The following is an 18,984-nucleotide window of genomic DNA, read 5'->3' as shown; positions in this document are numbered from 1 at the left end:
AAACCCATAGCACACCCTCTCTATTATCTGAAGGAATACCTTCGATTATAGTGAATCCTTTTCTCCATGACCTTGGACGTGCCTTTCCCGTGTGTTCTACCATTTATTGCAGTATTATCCTTCTACCTGTGTTTGGTACTCTTTTGTACTCAGGATATATTGAGCTGTTATGTTTGTTCTATTATGTTTGTTCTAGTGGATTCAATGCCCAATAGATTCCCAATGTTAGACTAATGTTTTGATTTGTTACCCTTGCCTCAAATTGTAAAGCGCTCTGATATCCTTCGGGATCAAGTTTGCGCTATATAAAACTTTATAAAATAAAAAAAAAAAAAAAATAGTGCTAAAACAATGAATATATGCAGACAGGAATACATGACAGTAAATGCATACTCCTATAATTCAGACCCTAACTAGATGTACTTAGCATGTATGTATGTGTATAGCCAAGAATCCCCCTAGTATAAAACCAACCCCATTACCTGGTGTGAGAGAATGAAGGACCCTGCGATGGACACCCCGCGGGGTATGTCAGACCACTGTGTGCTGGAGTCTCTGGGTGAAGGAAACTAATAGTCTTGCGTCAGTGTGTCAGCATGGAAGTCTTTCTCCTCTGCCCGCCCCAGCAAAGGTATGGTGTTTATATACCCAAAAAGTACCCTCAAGAGTTCTACTTTGCTGTGCCATGTCGGCCAAGGATGACAAAAGGAATGACCTTTATACATAGTTATTATGCAGAAGATGGTAATCCTGCTGTGATTCTGAGAATCCTCATGCATAATAAATGAGGCTAGTTTTCTGAGAGCACCACTCAACATTTATGCAGCACCTAACTAGGTAAAAGGTCAATACCAAAAACTGGTATGTAGTACAATGGCAGGGAAAATGTAGGTGAAAGGTTAGATGACTACCCAGGCCTATATTGGGGTACATTACAAATCATAGCAGGCGTAGTTCAGGAAAAGCAGCTCAGGGCAGGGTGACTTGTGTTTGTTGGTGACAGACCTGTGTTAGTTTTGAAGAGCTCAAAAAACCTATATTTAAACTACGGTACTTCGGATGCTGATGGACTCCCAAGATATCAATCAAATAGTTCTTTCTATTGGATCTGTATTATACCGTCATAGTATGAGACATATCAGCAAGTTGTGGAGCGGTCAAGAACTTTCTGTCTAGGAAATTTACAATTCGTAACAGATTGTGAGGGTTGCCAGTGAGATGTTTTTAAAGGTGATTACTATCGATCAAACTATTTTCATAGGTTTTGTTTCCATTCAGTATGAGATGTGTAGGCATGTTAAAAGTAACCCTGATATATCACTACACAAAGTATTCTCGGTAATCAATATGCTTTGAGCAATAAAATGTAGTTCTTTTCAAATGTCACTCGGTAGAAAGGCAATGCACATTACTTTCTATGGCTCTGTTTATTCTCAGGAAAGTCTTATGTTATGACAACCCAAATAACAAACGCTCGCCTACTATTGAATACATTTTATGATTCAAAACGTTTGGTTTGGTTCAATGAAATCTTCCACAAATAATAATACTGTTTTTACTTTTATTTCAGGCAGTTGAAGAGTTTTTAACAGAACTGAAAAACAGGGAGCAACCAAATGTTGTTTCAATTCCTCAGAACACAGCTGTGAAGTTTTTAATGGCTCGAAAATTTGATGTATCCAGGGCAATTGATTTATTTCAAGCATACAGGGTAGGTATAAAATATTCTAGTATTTAAAGTTGTAATCTGTCTTAACCATAATCTTGCGTCCTTGCCTCAGGACACCATCTCTGCAAATATATTTCCACATGTATAGTGCTCCCATATCACTTATGTAAGGGGGCACTCTCAAAAACATTTACATTTTCAACTCGTAGAGCTCGACCTCTAATCTTTTTTTCTTAGAAAGTCTCTGTGGGAGGGCAGGTCAGATATATAAACGAGGAGGCTGAATATATTGTCTGACAGTGGCTGATTTATTAGCAGGAAGTACAGTGGGGTGAAGTGATGGGGAAAAACCAGTGTCCTCTTCTTCTGAATTCTTCTGAATCCTCAGGAGTTATCCCAGGGGTCTTGGTATCTTCCAGTATAGGGTCATCAGTAATATTGTGGTCTGAGGCTATACTACCGTCACCAACACCCGGTGGTTTGAAAGCGGTCTTGTGGAAGGGCTATACTACCATCACCAACACCCGGTGGTTTGAAAGCGGTCTTGCGGTAAAGAAACAAAGGTGATAGGGGGGGTTTATCCAAAACAAACAAGAGGAAAAGGATTCCTAACAGGCTTCTCAGGTTGTCAGGGCGTAAGACTATAGCTGTGGTATGGGAGAAAGTCAGTGTAGTAATACCCGATACAGAGGAAACAAAGCAATCCACACTTTCCCGTAGTTCTGCAAACCCTTCCCTGCCTCCACCCTAGAGTTCACCCTCCCTCCCTTAATGACACTGAATCGGTATGACTCACCGACCTTGCCGTAACTCTCCAGAGTTACGGCCGCTCCTCAGCTTCCTCCGGTAGACGCCACCAATCCTCCGTCCAGTGGTGGTCTTCTCCGTCCTCGTCCACAGCGTCCTCCTCTCGTTCCTGATTCTCCGACTCCTCAGGTACTGCGTTTGGCTCCTCCTCTCGGGTTCCGCTTCCGCTGAATGACGCGCCCTCCTCTCTCCTCATCCGGGTTTTCAAGGAACTGGCGCTGTCTGTTCTGGTGTTAACTCCGCCCTCACTGGTTTCATTGATACCAAAAGAGGTCTGTGAAGAAAGATGAGAGGTGGGTAGGCTGTCTTCCCGGCTCCCGCTTGACCGGTAGTTGCCCCATGTCTGCAGAGTCCCAGGGAACTCTGGATCCTGTAGTGCTCCTGAGGTATCGGACCCTTTTTCCTCACATCCCCTTTCCTTTGCTGTCTTATTACTGGGGAAAATGTCTTGGGGATATCTAGATAGGAAGTCCACATTCCCTTGCTCTATCCCTTTTCTATGTCGGGTTTGGAACCTATAGGGTTGTAAGGCTAGGAACCATCTCAATACCCTCTGGTTGTTTCCCTTGTTACGTGTCATCCACTCTAGAGGGGCATGGTCTGTGAAAAGAGTGAACTCCCTTCCTTCTAAATAATACTTTAGTGTGTCTATGGCCCATTTGATGGCAAGTGCCTCTTTCTCAATCACTGCATAGTTGCGTTCTCTGGGAAATAGTTTTCTACTGATATACCTTAAGGGCTTCTCTTCTCCTTGTTTGTTGACTTCTGACAGGACGGCTCCTAACCCTTGATCAGACGCATCAGTTTGCAAGACAAAAGGTAGGGTGAAATCAGGACTAATCAATACAGTTTCAGATGTCAAGGATTGTGAGTGCTTGAAAAGCCTGTAGGACCTCCTGTGTGAGATGTTTTAACAGGACTTCGGTCTTCACGTTTTTCTGGAGTAAGTTAGTAAGAGGAGCCGCCAACTGGGAGAAGTTAGGAATGAATTTTTGGTAATAACCGAGTAGGCCCAAGAAGGCACGGAGGTCTTTCTTACTTTGAGGTAAGGTAACATGGAGATGGCTGCTAGTTTGGACTCTTGGGGTCGAATGACTCCCTCACCCAATAGATACCCTAAATATTTCACTGTCTGGGCTGCTAGGTGTCTTTTAGCAGGGTTTATCTTGAGTCCCTGTTGGCCTAGGGCTGAAATGACTGCTTTCAGATGTTCCATGTGCTAGGACCAATCCTCACTATAAATGACGATTTCGTCAATATAGGCACAAGCATATTTCTCGTGAGGTCGTAAGATGTGATTCATGGCTCTCTGAAATGTAGCCGGGGCTCCATGAAGTCCAAAGGGTAACACCTTGAACTGATATAACCCATCTGGGGTGGAAAATGCAGTCTTCTCTTTGTCTTGCTCTCTCAGGGGTATTTGCCAGTAACCTTTACAGAGGTCTAGCGTGCTGATGTATTTGGCTTTTACTATCCTTTCCACCATCTCATCAACTCGAGGGAGGGGATATGTATCGAATTCAGAGATCTTGTTAACCTCCCCCCGAAAATCGATACAAAAACGAACCGAACTGTCCGGTTTCGGTACGAGTACGATTGGGGAATTCCACTCACTCACGGAGGGTTCTATGATGTTCATGTTTAGCATTTTAGTGACTTCTTCTTTGATGACTTGTCTACGGGCTTCAGGTATTCGATAGGGTTTAAGACGGACCTTCTTGCCAGGAGTGGTTTTGATGGAACGTTCTATCATGGCCGTGAGACCCGGTGTTGTGGAAAAGACGTCCATAAGGGGCATAAGGACATGACATAAACCGTTTTTCAGTGAGGTAGGTAGAGTCGGGTCAATACACTGTGCAAACAATGGTTCTACTGGCTCTGTCTCAGCGACCAGTGCCGGTATGGGACCCTCCCATTTCTTAAGTAAGTTGATGTGGTATATTTGGGAAACACCCCGGTTCTGATTGATCATAATCCTATAGGTAACGGTGGTCACTTTTTCCGTTACAATATAGGGACCCTGCCATTGTCCTATTAATTTGTGGTCAGAGGAGGTCATCATAAGAAGGACCGGGTCACCCACTGCCAAAGTCCTTTCTTTTGTTTTTCGGTGATATTGGGCTTTTTGGTATATTTGGACATTTTCGAGATTGGCTCGGACAATGGCACGGATTTGGCTTAAGTGTGTTTTGAGGTTAGACACATACTCAACTTTGGGCCGGGTATTATCGGGTTTGTTTTCCCATTTTTCCTGAGCCATTTCCAGCAAGGTGCGGGGTTGATGACCAAACAAGAGCTCAAATGGGGAATATCCTGTGCTCTTCTGTAATTTACATTGTATGGCGAACAAAGCTAGGGGTAACATATCCTCCCATTTACATATCCTCCCATTTCCTGGCTTCTAGATCGAGCAGTTTTTTTAGGTTAGTTTTTATGGTGGCATTGTAACGTTCCACTAGCCGGTCTGTTTGGGGGTGGTACGCAGAGGTTCTAATCTGGTGTATGCCCAGTTGTGCACATACCTGTTTCATCACTTTGGATACAAAAGGGGTCCCCTGGTCGGTCAGGATTTCTTTTGGAAATCGGACCCTTGAAAACACTGTAATCATTGCCTTGGAGATATTTGTGGTATTAGGGCGCCGTAGTGCCACTGCCTCAGGATATCTAGTGGCGTAGTCCACTATGACCAACACATATCTACACCCACTACGTGAAGGCAGTAAGGGACCAATGATGTACATTCCTACTCTACTGAATGGTTCTTCGATAATGGGAAGAGGACGAAGAGGCACTGGTGGAGGCCTATATGTACTATTTTTTTGGCAGACCGGACACTCACGACAATACTTTTTTACCTGCTGGTATATCCCTGGCCGGTAAAACCTCTCCGTGATTTGTTTCTCGGTTTTATCGGTCCCAAAGTGACCTCCCAGTAGATGACTGTGTGCTAAGAACAACACCTTTTCCCTGAAAGGGGTGGGTATTAACAACTGAGGTGTCTGAGCGGGGTTCCCTTTCCGCTATAACAACCCATTCTTAGTAAAGAAGTAAGGGCCTACATGTAAGGGATCTTCCTTATCTAGAGCCACCCTCCAAGCTTCTTGTAAGTTAGGATCTTCTCGTTGAGCAGCCCTAAAGTTCCGGTCGGTTTCCCAGGGGTTGTCTTCCGGGACAATCTACAATGCTGTGGGAATTTTTCCTTTTTCTGCTCTTCTCTGTTTCTTACTTTTCCGGATTTTCGACTTCATCCATTCTGGGTTTTCTTCTCCTGCATATGGTGCTGTGGTCCACCACTCGTCTTCTTTGGTGGGCGTTTGGGCTATCATTTGCGGGAGTTTAGGGTAATCGCTTCCAAGAATGACTTGTTCTGGAAGATTGGGTATGAGACCCACTTTTAAAGAGGTACCGGAATCATATGGATGTCGTATCTGAACATTGGTAGTGGGATATTCTTTGGTGTCTCCATGAACACATCAAATAGCTACTACTCCATCAACAGGACCAATCCAGGGTTGTAAGTCCTGGGGTCTAATAACGCTTTGTCGACAGCCTGTGTCTGCCAGGGCCGTGGTAGGTTGACCATTAATCATTACCTTACAAAGATAAGGGGGAAGAGCCTGATCGTTAGCGGAACAGTAGTGTTTCCTTGCTATCCCTATTTCCATAGGTTCTTCCTTTTGAGGGCAGAAACGGGCAATATGACCTAGTCGCCCACAGTTGAAACACTGTGGCCCTGGAGATGGTGTTCTCATCAATGGTATTCCCGGGGCTCCAAGTACAATAGTAATGGGCTCTGTTTTTTTCACCAATGGAGGTCTTAAGGGTTTATGGCCGCATGGCCCGGTGGCTTTCCAGTTATCACCTTCTTTCGTTCTTTGGATTTCATGAGCTCGATTATAGGCACTGGCTGTTTCAAAAGCCGACTCTATCGTGAGGTTGGCTTGTTGTCTTACCCATCTCTGAATGGGTGGATGAAGGGACGCCAAGTAGTGTTCTAGGTATATTTTGGACATGATTCCGTCTTTGTTAGGTGGCCGGTTTTAACCATCTATCTGTCATGTCTTTTACCCTAAAGAACAGTGCCCGAGGGGTTTCCTGTGGGCCCTCCTTTATTTGGCGGAACTTAATTCGATATGATTCATCATCAATACCCCGTCTTTCCATTATACAGCGTTTTATATCCACATAAGGAACTACCCCTTGAACGGTAGCAGCCTGGTAGGCGGCCTGCAGGTTCCCCGATAGGAGAGGGCCCATGTACTGACCCCATTTATCAGCAGGCCATGACGCAGCATTAGCTATCCTTTCAAAATAGGTAAAGAAACAGTTGGGATCTTCTCCACTAACATATTTTTGCAAGACCATGGAGGGAAGGGTGGTGGGTCCTCGCTGTTGTCCCAAAGCTTCTGTGAGTTTATCCATTACAGTACCATGTGCTTGTCCTTGTCCTTCCAGAACTTTCTGTATTTTGCTTCTATCTTCTTCAACCACACTCAGGAATCTTTCGAAGACCTTGCCTAATTGTTCCTGATTTTCCGCCATTTTCGTCAAAGCAGCCTCCATCTTTCCTGGGGATCCCACTTCTGAAACCACTTGTGGGAGGGCAGGTTGGATATATAAACGAGGAGGCTGAATATATTGTCTGACAGTGGCTGATTTATTAGCAGGAAGTACAGTGGGGTGAAGTGATGGGGAAAAACCAGTGTCCTCTTCTTCTGAATCCTCAGGAGTTATCCCAGGTGTCTTGGTATCTTCCGGTATAGGGCCAGTGGCCAGGTCTTGGGACTCCTCCCTCTCCGTGATGGTGTCCGAATCCGGAGGATCGTTTAGGAGACAGAAAGAATGAGGGTCGTCAGTAATATTGTGGTCTGAGGCTATACTACCGTCACCAACACCCGGTAGTTTGAAAGCGGTCTTGTGGAAGGGCTATACTACCATCACCAACACCCGGTGGTTTGAAAGCGGTCTTGCGGTAAAGAAACAAAGGTGATAAGGGGGGGGGGGTATCCAAAACAAACAAGAGGAAAAGGATTCCTAACAGGCTTCTCAGGCTGTCAGGGCGTAAGACTATAGCGGTGGTATGGAAGAAAGTCAGTGTAGTAATACCCCAATACAGAGGAAACAAAGCAATCCACACTTTCCCGTAGTTCTGCAAACCCTTCCCTGCCTCCACCCTAGAGTTCACCCTCCCTCCCTTAATGACATTGAATCGGTATGACTTACCGACCCTGCCGTAACTCTCCAGAGTTATGGCCGCTCCTCAGCTTTCTCCGGTGGACGCCACCAATCCTCTGTCCAGTGGTCCTCTTCTCCGTCCTCGTTGTCCTCCTCGCGTTCCCGATTCTCCGACTCCTCAGGTACCTCCGCGTTCAGCTCCTCCTCTCGGTTTCCGCTTCTGCTGGATGACGCGCCCTCCTCTCTCCTCATCCGGGTTTTCAAGGAACTGGCGCTGTCTGTTCCGGTGTTAACTCCGCCCTCACTGGTTTCATCGATACCAAAAGAGGTCTGTGAAGAAAGACGAGAGGTGGGTAGTCCGTCTTCCCGGCTCCCGCGTGACCGGTAGTTGCCCCATGTCTGCAGAGTCCCAGGGAACTCTAAATCCTGTAGTGCTCCTGAGGTATCGGACCCTTTTTCCTCACAGTCTCAAAAACGCAATATTTATTCAGCCCATTTGAAGTTGTGTGTCTGGTAGTTTGTATTAGCCAGTCTGTGAACCGTTTTGTGGCAGTGTACTTTATAAAAAAAATTGATATAACATGACATAAATATAGCATAACATTAAATGTTTTAGTGTGCCTCATATCTGCCTGAACATGTCCACATTGAAACATTTTTTTATTCGATGGGTCACAATTTTGCACTGTCAAATTAATGTCATTTGTTTTCTTTTTTCAAAACGTTGTTCCTAATTATCAGTGAATTGGAAGAACTTAACAAGATTTAACAAGAAAGCGTTTTTGTTTTCCTTTATCTCGTTATTGTCTGATTACTTTTATCAATTTCTCATCTGATTTTTTTTTTCTTTTCACTGAAACTAGATTTGTGTGTAAACTCTGTAAGTGATCCCATTTCCGTCCAAACATGACTAAAAGACATTTTTTGTCACGGTATCAACACCACCTTCATAAAGTTGTAATGTCTCCCTGCTGTCAAGCTGAAGCTCAAAATGCTTTTAAAAAAAATAATTAGTTTTCCTTTTCCACCCTTGATAATGTAAATATCAAATTAAAGGAGTTTTTCAACTTCCAAAATGTACTCTGAAGCTGTAAATATTTATTTGCAAAGAACTAGTTTCTCACAAGTGATTATTTTATTTGCAGTTTCATTAAATTTTTTATTTTACTTGCTGGTCTGTTATTAGACTAGATGGAATTGCTACCATGTTGGCCGAACAAACGTGAAGCATCACCACTCTGCAGGACCATACTAATTATGCATTTATCCTTTATTCTGGAATGCCACTTGTGATCGTTTACCAGTAATGTGAAGTTGTAGCGGCCAGTGCTGGAGGGAGGCATCTCAGAGAGGGGGAGGAAGTTCTGTGAACTCGATTATGTAATTCATACATAGTATGAATTTTAAACAATGGAGGAGCAATGCAGTGTGGTGTAAAGATAAGAAGTGAACATATGAAAGTCGTTCTAGGGATGTAGATTGTCCAGTATAAAATGATATAGAAGTATATTGATACATTAAAAAAAGAGTTCCTCCCCCTGGAAAAGACAGTGATATCTTAGGGAGTTGTAGGACCTCAAGAAAAATATATTTTGGGGTCCCCTTTTTGGAACAACTTTGCATTTATTAGCCCTTTTTGACTCATTCAAGCTCTCATGATACCAAACAGTATTGAACTTCATGTTAAACCTTCAGAAACTGGGACAAGTGAAAACAGTTGGACGCTCAAACTGTCTGTTGTCCACCATCCAATTAGTAGCTAAAGAAAGCATTGGTAAAACCCTTTCTTTTTGAGATTGCATTCCCATTTGTTTTTACATGCAACATTTTATGTGAAATTCTGTTTCTAATAAAACGTGCTAAGTGTGACTTGTTAACTTTTTAGTGAATGTAAGAAATATGAATATTTGGGGTGCATGGCTGCCCATACCAAGGAATAATCTCATCCCTTGTCAGATGAACCCTCAAGTCACTAAATGAATTTGAGCTCAACAACATGGTAACTATGGAACTGAACAGATAGGATTAAGTTAGGGCAATGTGTATAGTGTTTATGCAATTCTAAAACAGTGATAAAGTCGAAATGCAAAACAATAAAAATCCCAATACAAATTAGGAAAATTGAGTAATATTTAATAACAAAATAACACCAAAATATCAAACATTCAATAAGGGGAACCATAGAAATGAATTTTTAACATTTTAATAGGAATAGTGTCAACTAACCTAAAACGCCAATGATAAGTCAATACCGTGGTAGGCTGTGACCTAGGCATAATTTGACGCATTGGAGCATGGGTCCGATACACTAGGTTCTTCCTGGTCAAAGATTTTACCTTCTGGCAATTGTCCTTTAAGTCCTAATCCACTACAGAAGTATACTTCTAAGGATCTCCCTAGACCTCAGGAGAGTAGCTCAGACACTCAAAGGATGTCAGGCAGAGGTCTAGTAGACAAGTCCAGTTGCCATTGGTCAGTTGCAGGAAAAGGCCTCTCATACCTTGTTGTGTCCCTCTAGCTTTAACAGGACGTCAACCTTTTGACCCTTCGAGTTCACTTGCTTGCCCTGGTACGAGAGCAGGTCCAGCCCTTCAGGGTTCGTCTCATGTCAAAGACAGCAGGTCAGTCCCCTTCTGATCTTCCTCAGGACCAGGAGTGTTCTGAAGCGGGTACCTAGAGATGCCTTTCATGAGCTAGTGGGTAGGAATGACTCCTGCAGCCAACCTTACCCATTTTAGGCATTTCTAAGAAGGCAAAAATATGTGAAGTAGGGAGAGAAGTAAAATACAGGAGAGAAGGAAAAGATAAAGAGGTTGAAAGATTAATATGTAAGTATAGGAATAGAGGTAGAGAACTAGTTAACATTTTAGAGTGTGGTAGAGAGAGATAGCTAGAATTGAATGTAGAGAGAGGCAGAGGTGTACAGTTATGCAAGGGGAAACTTAAAGAGAGAGAGGTAATGAAGAAAAAGGTGATTTATACTGAGATAAATGCTGCAAGAAAACAGACACATGATGGAGAGAGAGCTCAATGAAAAGATGTATACAAAACTAGGTTAATAGGTTAAGTAAAGACAGTAGTTGGCAAGAGAGGGGTAAAAGGTAGAAAGGGAAATGTGGTATAAAGCAAGACAAGTAAGTTTAGAAGCTGTGTTGCTTCAGAGTTGAAACAATAGGACACACTTAGAAAAAAGGAACTCCGCACTCTCAAAATTAGGTAAATTGATTCATCAGTGAACTGTCAACATGAAGCAAAGGCCTTTATTAATGCAGCACTTTTAAGAGGAAGACAAAATATATGTATTACTGCACTTTCATATATATATATGAAAGACACTGAAAATTATTTTAACTGCACCACACACACCTGTTCAGACAACGCCAGCACTCACTATGAGTTTCAAGAAGGCCAAAAGAGACGCTTACCTGAGGGCTGAGATGGTGCCTTCTGGGAGTAGTGGTCCGCCGATGGGGACTGCGATATGGCGCTCTTACAACCAATCACCTTCGCTGGGCTTCCGCCAATGGGAGCAAGATGGTTTACTTGAAAGGCGTCGGTGACAGTGCACAGCTCACAGGCATTTGATAAAGACACAACGTCGAAACGCGTCATGCCTTCTGTGCGGAAATATAGTTTCTTTGCCTGGTCCCCTGTTGTGTCCCTTCGGTTCTTTGGAGTAGTGAGGAGCCTTTCTTTTGATAATTTGCACGCCAACCCTGGGCGTGCTGGAGGGACCCATCTCGTTTGTGGCTAAAGCTTCAAGGGTACAGGCTGTGCAACTGTGCAGCCTTCAAGTGGCAACCAAGGTATTGGACAGCTTTAATCCCCCGCAGCCAGGAACCGTGGATCTTTTGCTGCGAGCAGCAGTCCGTGACTTCATGGAGGAACGATCACTGTTTTCGTTTGATTTTTGAACACATGGGCTTAGGAGACTGTTTGCCTTTTAATTGTTACACTGCGCATTTTTGATTTGATCGTCGGTTAATTTCCCGGCGCTATTAACACACCCACACGTCCTTAATTTGCGTTTAGATGGCATCACTTTCAGGTTTTTTTCACTTGGTCACCTGTAGAGCATGATGGTATATTGTCACCTACACCAGCTGATGTAATTGCGAATTATGGCGTTCTGATGAACCATTTAGTGACAGATTGATGTCTTCTTTTATGTTGTAGAGCATTCCCCTGAGGAAGGGCTAGTCTTCAGCCCGAAATGCATTGGGACTGTTAATATTGGATGATACATTGTTGGAACATGCTAATGAAAACATTTTCAAACACGTATGAAGTACTCATGACGCTAATGAGTTTGGATTAAAACACGTGGAAACTTTCAACTGTGTGAGGGTTACTTTACAATGAACTGTGCATAAACTTTTAGACTTTACAGTCATTTGAGCACTGTGCTCCGGGGAGTCTTCCTCCAAGTTGGGGAAGCTTTGTAGTAGTTCTCTGAGGGTACTCGGCTCAGTACCTGTAACGCATGAGGTTGTAGATCCAAGCATGACGCAGTCTCACTTCTGTCACAGTCCTCATATCTGTCACAAACCTTCAGATGGTCCAGTCCCTTATACCTCCTCACTCCGGTGACACGGCACCTGTGAGCCTTCCAGACAAGCCTGCACCTGTAATCCCTCAGGTGCTCCAGCCTTGTACGCCTGTACCCATGCTAAGGCCCTACACGTGTAATCCGCCACTCACCCTCCAGACACTACCTGCTGTAGGCTTCGACCTCTGAAACACCAACAACGTGCAAATGTGATACAATGAAACCCTGCGCTTCCTATGGCTTTCGTCTGCCTCGGGATGAATTGTGATGTGTGCGGTACCCACCAGCCCCCGCCCTCTCTGCACCCACAACAGCACTTCTTTCAGTTTTATAAGCCTGAACTAGACCCAGAGGTATCGGGTGCCACATTATCTCCCACTTTGCTCTTCCCCTCAAAGGAGCCTTAATGATGTGTCCAGTAGGTATGGCGCGCGTGCCTGTGCGTCCATGGCTATAGCATGCATGTATGTGCATTCTCCAGATATGTGTGGCGTTTTACATCGTGTTTATGCCGCAGCCCGTCACTTCAGAGCACTTACTGACAAGAAAGGGGGCATATCTGTAATTAACGGAGCAGAGGGAGTGAAAACCGGGCACAGGAATGTGAGGAGCCCATGGCACACATGTTATGCTTCCCTTATATACCACTCACCAAACCGGGGTTCAAGGAGACCCCTGTTCCTCGTGTGCAGTAGGGTCCAACGTCAGTGGGAGGGAGATGGATGAGAGGTTAGAAGAGAGCACGGGTGTGCGGGTGCGCCAGTGGCGAAGCGATTATGTCATGTGCCCCACGAAAATAAGGAACAGGCCTTCTGTCCACGTTTACAGCCTTGATAGGTGTGCAGTGAAGCCATTCCCAAGCAGACTGCTGTGCACTGTCCTGTGCTGAATAAGTTACTGGTCTCAGCTCAGTTACCAGCACACCAATGTTTACATCACTGAAAGCACCATCGCAACTGACGTTAATTGGAGCCTCAGCTCTGTTTCTTTCCTAAAATGCACATACCTCGAGACTCAGTTGGCCATCGTGTGTGTCTACATATCCGCCTACCAACAGATGTCAGTGCACACTTTTCCACCAGGCACACACAGCACCAGCCTTCACTGCACGCTTCCAGACACACACAACATCAGCCGTCAGTGCATGCTTTGCCAACAGACACACACACAGCACCAGCCGTCAGTGCACGCTTTCAACAGGCACACACACAGCATCAGCTGTCAGTGCACGCTTTCACCAGGCATACACACCACCGGCCGTCAGTGCACACTTTCACCAGGCACAGACACCATCAGTCGTCAGTGCATGCTTTCACCAGGCACAAACACCACCAGCCGTCAGTGCGCGCTTCCACCAGGCACACACCACCAGACATCAGTGCACACTTTCACCAGGCACACCCACACATCACCAGCCATCAGTGCACGCTTTCACCAGTCACACACCACCAGCCATCAGTGCACGCTTCCACCAGGCACACCCACCACCAGCCTTCAGTGCACGCTTCCAGACACACACACCACCAGCCGTCAGTACACGCTTTGCCACCAGGGACACACACCACCAGCCGTCAGTGCACGCTTTGTCACCAGGCATACACACCACCGGCCGTCAGTGCACGCTTTCACCAGGAACACACACACCACCAGCCATTAGTGCACGCTTTCACCAGGCACACACACACCCCCAGCCATCAGTGCACGCTTTCACCAGGCACACACCACCAGCCGTCAGTGCACGCTTTCACCAGGCACACACACCACCAGCCGTCAGTGCACGCTTCCACCAGGCACACACCACCAGCCATCAGTGCACGCTTTCACCAGGCACACACACCACCAGCCATCAGTGCACAATTTCTACAGGCACACACACCACCAGCCATCAGGGCACACATCAGTTGTTAACGCATCCACAATTAACTATTGTAGCAATTGCAGTATGGCGCACTTTACTTTTAAACATATTCATCTAAAGCGCAGCATGCCATCACTGCTACAAAAATAAATATACATTTTTTTGGCCTACAAATTATAGACTTTTGTTGCAATTGGTGTTGCAATATTTAGCAATGCCAATAGCTCAGACTTAATTTATGCGAGACCTATTGCATTGCAAATGCTTGTTTTAAAATGGTGTAAATCCGTTCCTGAGAAATTAGAAAAAGAAACGTTTTGATATCTGAGCACCGAGGAGTCACCGTGACTGCTCCCGGGCACAAGCTTCACTCTGATTGGCTGTCAACACTCCAAACCAGGAAGTGTTGGCAGCCATCTTGTTACTTGGAACTCACAAGAAACAAGCATTTACAATGCAACGGTTTCGCCTTCGGAAAAGTTTGAGCTATTGGCATTGTAAATGACAAACTTTTTATTTATGTGTTGGTTTTGAAAACAGATAAATAAATGGCATTCTCATTTACAATGCCAATAGCTTACTCTGTCGCAAATGCAAGACGTATTGCATTTGCACACACACACCCACACAAGAGCCCCCCACACACACACACACAAGAGCCCCCCACACACACCACATAAGAGCCCCCCTTGGTCTTGGTTGGAATCAGACCCTGGCCTTGGGAGTCACTTGATGCTTCATCTTATAGAGATGTGAACCCTGACCTTGGGGCCTGAGTCCTGGCTCTGTGAAGGAGCTGCTGCTTCACCTTTTAAACTATCTGGAATGGACGAGGTAAGAAGGTTCATGGCAAGTGCTGACAGTGAAGATGGTTGACCGGCATTTTAATTTTTTCTTTTAAAAGGGAGGGCGGGGTTACCAATGGGCAGCAGGGGTTGGTGACAGGACAACAGATAAACATCATTTTGAATGTACAGGACAAGGGTCGAGACAGAGGGATGGGAGGCCTTTCCATGACCCTTCTTCCCCAGCACAGGGGATGCATGTGACCACTTCTGAGGTGAGGAGTCATGGGGAATAATCCTCATAGTATTGCGGAAAAGTAGCCGTCAATAACAGCGACTTGACAACATGAGGGTTCAGTGTTTATGTTGTAATTTGGAAGTCAGGGTGAAAAACCTCACTTTTACAGTAATTCTAGACAGATTGTAAGCTCCTTCCTGTCTCTATAACAGCCTATCAACTATTTTGTTATTAAAGATGGATTGTGACACTCGAAAGCTCCTGCAGTTAAAAAAAAAAATCACTCTTCACATGCAATAATATATTACAAGCAGGTAGGGGTCTATGGGCAGTGGGCATACCTCTCTCTCGCCCTGCCTGCCTATACCAGCCATTGGCACAGATGAAGCTCTGAATGCCGAGGTACGTAAGAGTTACGCAATTCAGAGTGTGCTGTGACTTTTCTGCCTACATAGTGGCTGCGTCTTCTCTGTAGCACTTAAGGCCACATTGATATTTTCATAATAGTTGATGCAATATAGTATCCTAACCCTTAGATAAGAACTAGGAGAGCGATGGTAATTGTGAGCTATAGAAGTGTTATTAACATAACAAGACATATGACAACCAAGTCCTGAGACTTCGAAACTAGTGAACCTTTGGAAACGGCGATTACTTTGAATTGGACCCCCTAAAATGTGGTGCTTCAAAATGCTTTTGAGGTCTTTATAATGATGTGTCTCAAACTCTTGCCTGGGAACATGTGCACCTTTCAGTGAAGACATACTATTTACAGCAGTCTTTTAAACTGAGGATGGTCTTGGGTACGCCTGATTGGAGACTGAAAAGTCTGCGCTTATTCTTGCTTTCACTTCTTTCCATGTGCCTTTTCCAGTGGACAACATAAGCAGTATGAGTAGGATACCTCTGAATTGACAGCTGAATGCATTTCCACCACACTATATTTCCGTCTTGTTTTTGTGTATTAGTGTTGTGTTGTCGGAGTACTGTCTTTATGTCCCCATTGGGCTCTCTTTAGCCCATTCCATGCTCATGACAGTTCCACGCCGACATGAGCCACGGGCGGCGTGTGCTCATGACGGCATGGAGCAGTCATCAACTGCCGCTCCGCCCACGCTCCGCGGCACTAATTCCCCGCCTGTGCGGGCGAATTAGTGAGTGGGCGGGGTCATGACGGCTCCATGCCATCATGAGCACAGGCCGCCCGTGCCTCATGACGGCGTGGAGCCGTCAGAAGTAAGGGAGCGCCACGCCCACCCCCTAGCCCTGCCCGCCCGCACCGCGGCCGAATTTGCGCCTCGGCGAAGAGGTTAAAAAAAAAAATGGAAAAAAATCTGATTTCAAATTTTTGTTTATTTAACACTAAATTACATTGAGTTTTTTGGGGGGAAAATCATTATTGCTCTGGGCGATCACTATACATTTGGCTATATTTGTTCTGCAAATTGGATTTTTTAAATGTTTTTCCTTTGGAAGCATCTTTTGATTTTAAGTTCAGAATACCGCTACTTCCTTGGGATTATTGGGCTGCACTAACTGGGTGCAATGAATAAAGTGCGCAGCCGGTGAGCAGTGAGAAACAAGCACTCACCTCTTCTCTCACTGCAGCCGAGACGCAACAGCAGAACAGGTGGGGAAGAAATAGGCCTCGGGTAAGCTACTTTAGGCATTAATCTCCTTTTTCTTTGCCCATGCCTTCCAGAGAATACTATATAAAGTAAAAGCATTTGATGTCAGATACCATGATACCTTAAGCCAATTCATGCTCTTATCTCAGTAAAGCGGATTGGCTTCCTAAATGCCTAATGTGAGGTCGTAGGCGACTGGCTGTTATTCACGTGGTAGTGACACAGGTCGCAGCGGTGTGGGACATGGTAATATACTGAGTCTTTAGGCGTCCACCATTCAGTAGATCCCTCCCACTGGGCTAGCTACAGTCATACAGAAAGATTTCAGACGTCATGACACAGACTAGACTACGGGGGTTGCCTTCTGTTGGGGGATCTCTACCCAGCAGACACATTCATTACATTCGCGGAGGCCAGGGAGAGCTTTGGCTTGCAGCTGAGCAGCATCCACAATTTGCAAAGCTAGAGGGCACCACCAGGTAGATCTAGACAGACTTTCCGAATGTACCACCGGTGTCCCAGACCTTGGAGATACTGTTGGAGGGTGGACAGGGGAGACAATTGATTTCCAGGTTGGTTTCAGGTGCTGACAGCAGATCAACCGACACCACTGATCAAGGCCTTACAGGTGTGGAAAACTGACCTACAATCCCCACTCACTAATACGGAAAGGGCGCTGGCTTGCGCATAAGTACAGGAGGCCGCTGGTAACACCAGGTGTAAGCTTACACATTTCAACTTCATGCACCAGACATATATGACCCCGCTAGGCTGCGCTGCACAGGATATACCCGAGCGGTCATCGGAGTGTCCTACATGTGGAGAAACCAAGTGCTACATTTGTACACATGACCTAGACGTGTAGGATCTTACGGACGTACTGGGAAGACGTGGCTGGGAAACTGATGAGGGTAACAGGGTGGGTATCCAGCCAACGCCTAGTGAGCTTCATCCCCAGACCCAAGAAGAGAGCAATGCATTATAAATTCACAAAATTGGTTCTTTTACTGCCCAAACGGTGTATGGCAATCCCACCACAGTGGAGAGATGGCCGAGAGACATGCAGGAGAGAGTGCTAGCGGAAGAGATCGTCTCAAGCAGGTTTGCACAGATGATACGGTAAAAGAAGAGCCCAGGGATTGGGCGGACATGCTTCACCACCTGCCTGGAGAAGGGGACTCCACGGATGGCGAGTGTTCCCAAGGACTGGATGATGACTGCATTGGAGGGATGGTGTAGAGTGAGTGCTGCTACACACAATACCCGATGGATAAAGAGATGAGTAACAGGGTAAGAGTGTGCAGGAATATGCCTTTGGTATAGTCAGAGTGGGTTAGCTATTTCCGGGTTGGGTTGCTTCAGGGCGTGCTGGGGGGAGAGGGATGGGTGTTATTGTTTTTTGTATTATGCTGAAATATGTTAACATGCGTTGGGATTGATCCTGTTATGTAAGGAGCAATTAGCTGTAGGACTGATGCGAACTAGCGCTGTTGGACGTGCTAGTAAGATGTTGTACTGAACTACCCTGTATTGCCATCTTGTATGTTTATATCTCATTGATGGATATGCTCATGTCTTTTAAACCTACAATAAAAACAGAGTTAAAAAAAAATCAGACTCTTATCAAACCCACTATGCATTCTGGCACTGAAAGTTTTAAATTATAGCGTCAGTAGCGGAGGGGGGACAGGAAAGGAACCACTCACCTGGACTTCCTCGGCTGGCCGGCCCTCCGCTCCTGTCCGGTTAGCCCCCCACCCTCGCCCGCTTCTTCCTCCTTCCAAGTGAGGCGGCCGGGGTGGCAGCGCTGCAGGCCAGTCCCGCCTCGCTTCACCCGGGTGCTGCGGGAGTTCCTCTCTGGGCTCCCAGTCTGCTGTCACCCGGCCGGGAGCAGCGCAGACTTCCAGCGCTCGCCGTGGCTCCTCTTCTCGCGCTGGGCGGCGGGGGGGGCAGGCACTTCCGGCCGGCCGCGCTGGGATTGGCCGGCCGGCTGAAGAAACCCCCGGGCGGGACGGGATACCAATATTTGTGAGGACACGGGGGGGGCGGGAGAGGACGAGGGGGGCGGGCGGGAGAGGACGAGGGGGGCGGGAGAGGACGAGGGGGGCGGGAAAGGACACGGACGTCGGGAGGGAGGAGGGAAACGTGGGGACGGCGGGAGGAGGGACACAAGGCAGGACAGCAGCAAGCACGGCCGGCCGGACCAGACACGGGGGCGTTCCCGGCGTCGCGTGACGTCGGCAAAAGCCAAAGAATCTCGGGAACGCCCCCGTGT

The 18,984-nt window shown here is 46.0% G+C and overlaps 1 protein-coding gene across 3 annotated transcripts in view; it reads left to right on the top strand.

Annotated features, from left to right (window-relative positions):
- Positions 1 to 18,984, top strand: part of LOC147727877 (tyrosine-protein phosphatase non-receptor type 9-like) — a 1,887,882-nt gene that overhangs the window by 246,815 nt on the left and 1,622,083 nt on the right. For all 3 annotated transcript variants that reach the window (XM_086961826.1, XM_086961825.1, XM_086961827.1), the window contains one exon: positions 1,571 to 1,711. In XM_086961826.1, coding sequence (XP_086817952.1) covers positions 1,571 to 1,711 — 141 coding nt within the window. The remainder of the gene's footprint in view (positions 1 to 1,570; positions 1,712 to 18,984) is intronic.

This window comes from Lissotriton vulgaris, chromosome 3_1 (assembly GCF_964263255.1).
Source record: "Lissotriton vulgaris chromosome 3_1, aLisVul1.2, whole genome shotgun sequence".
NCBI lineage: Eukaryota > Metazoa > Chordata > Amphibia > Caudata > Salamandridae > Lissotriton > Lissotriton vulgaris.
This window is presented reverse-complemented; position numbering and strand designations above follow the sequence as displayed.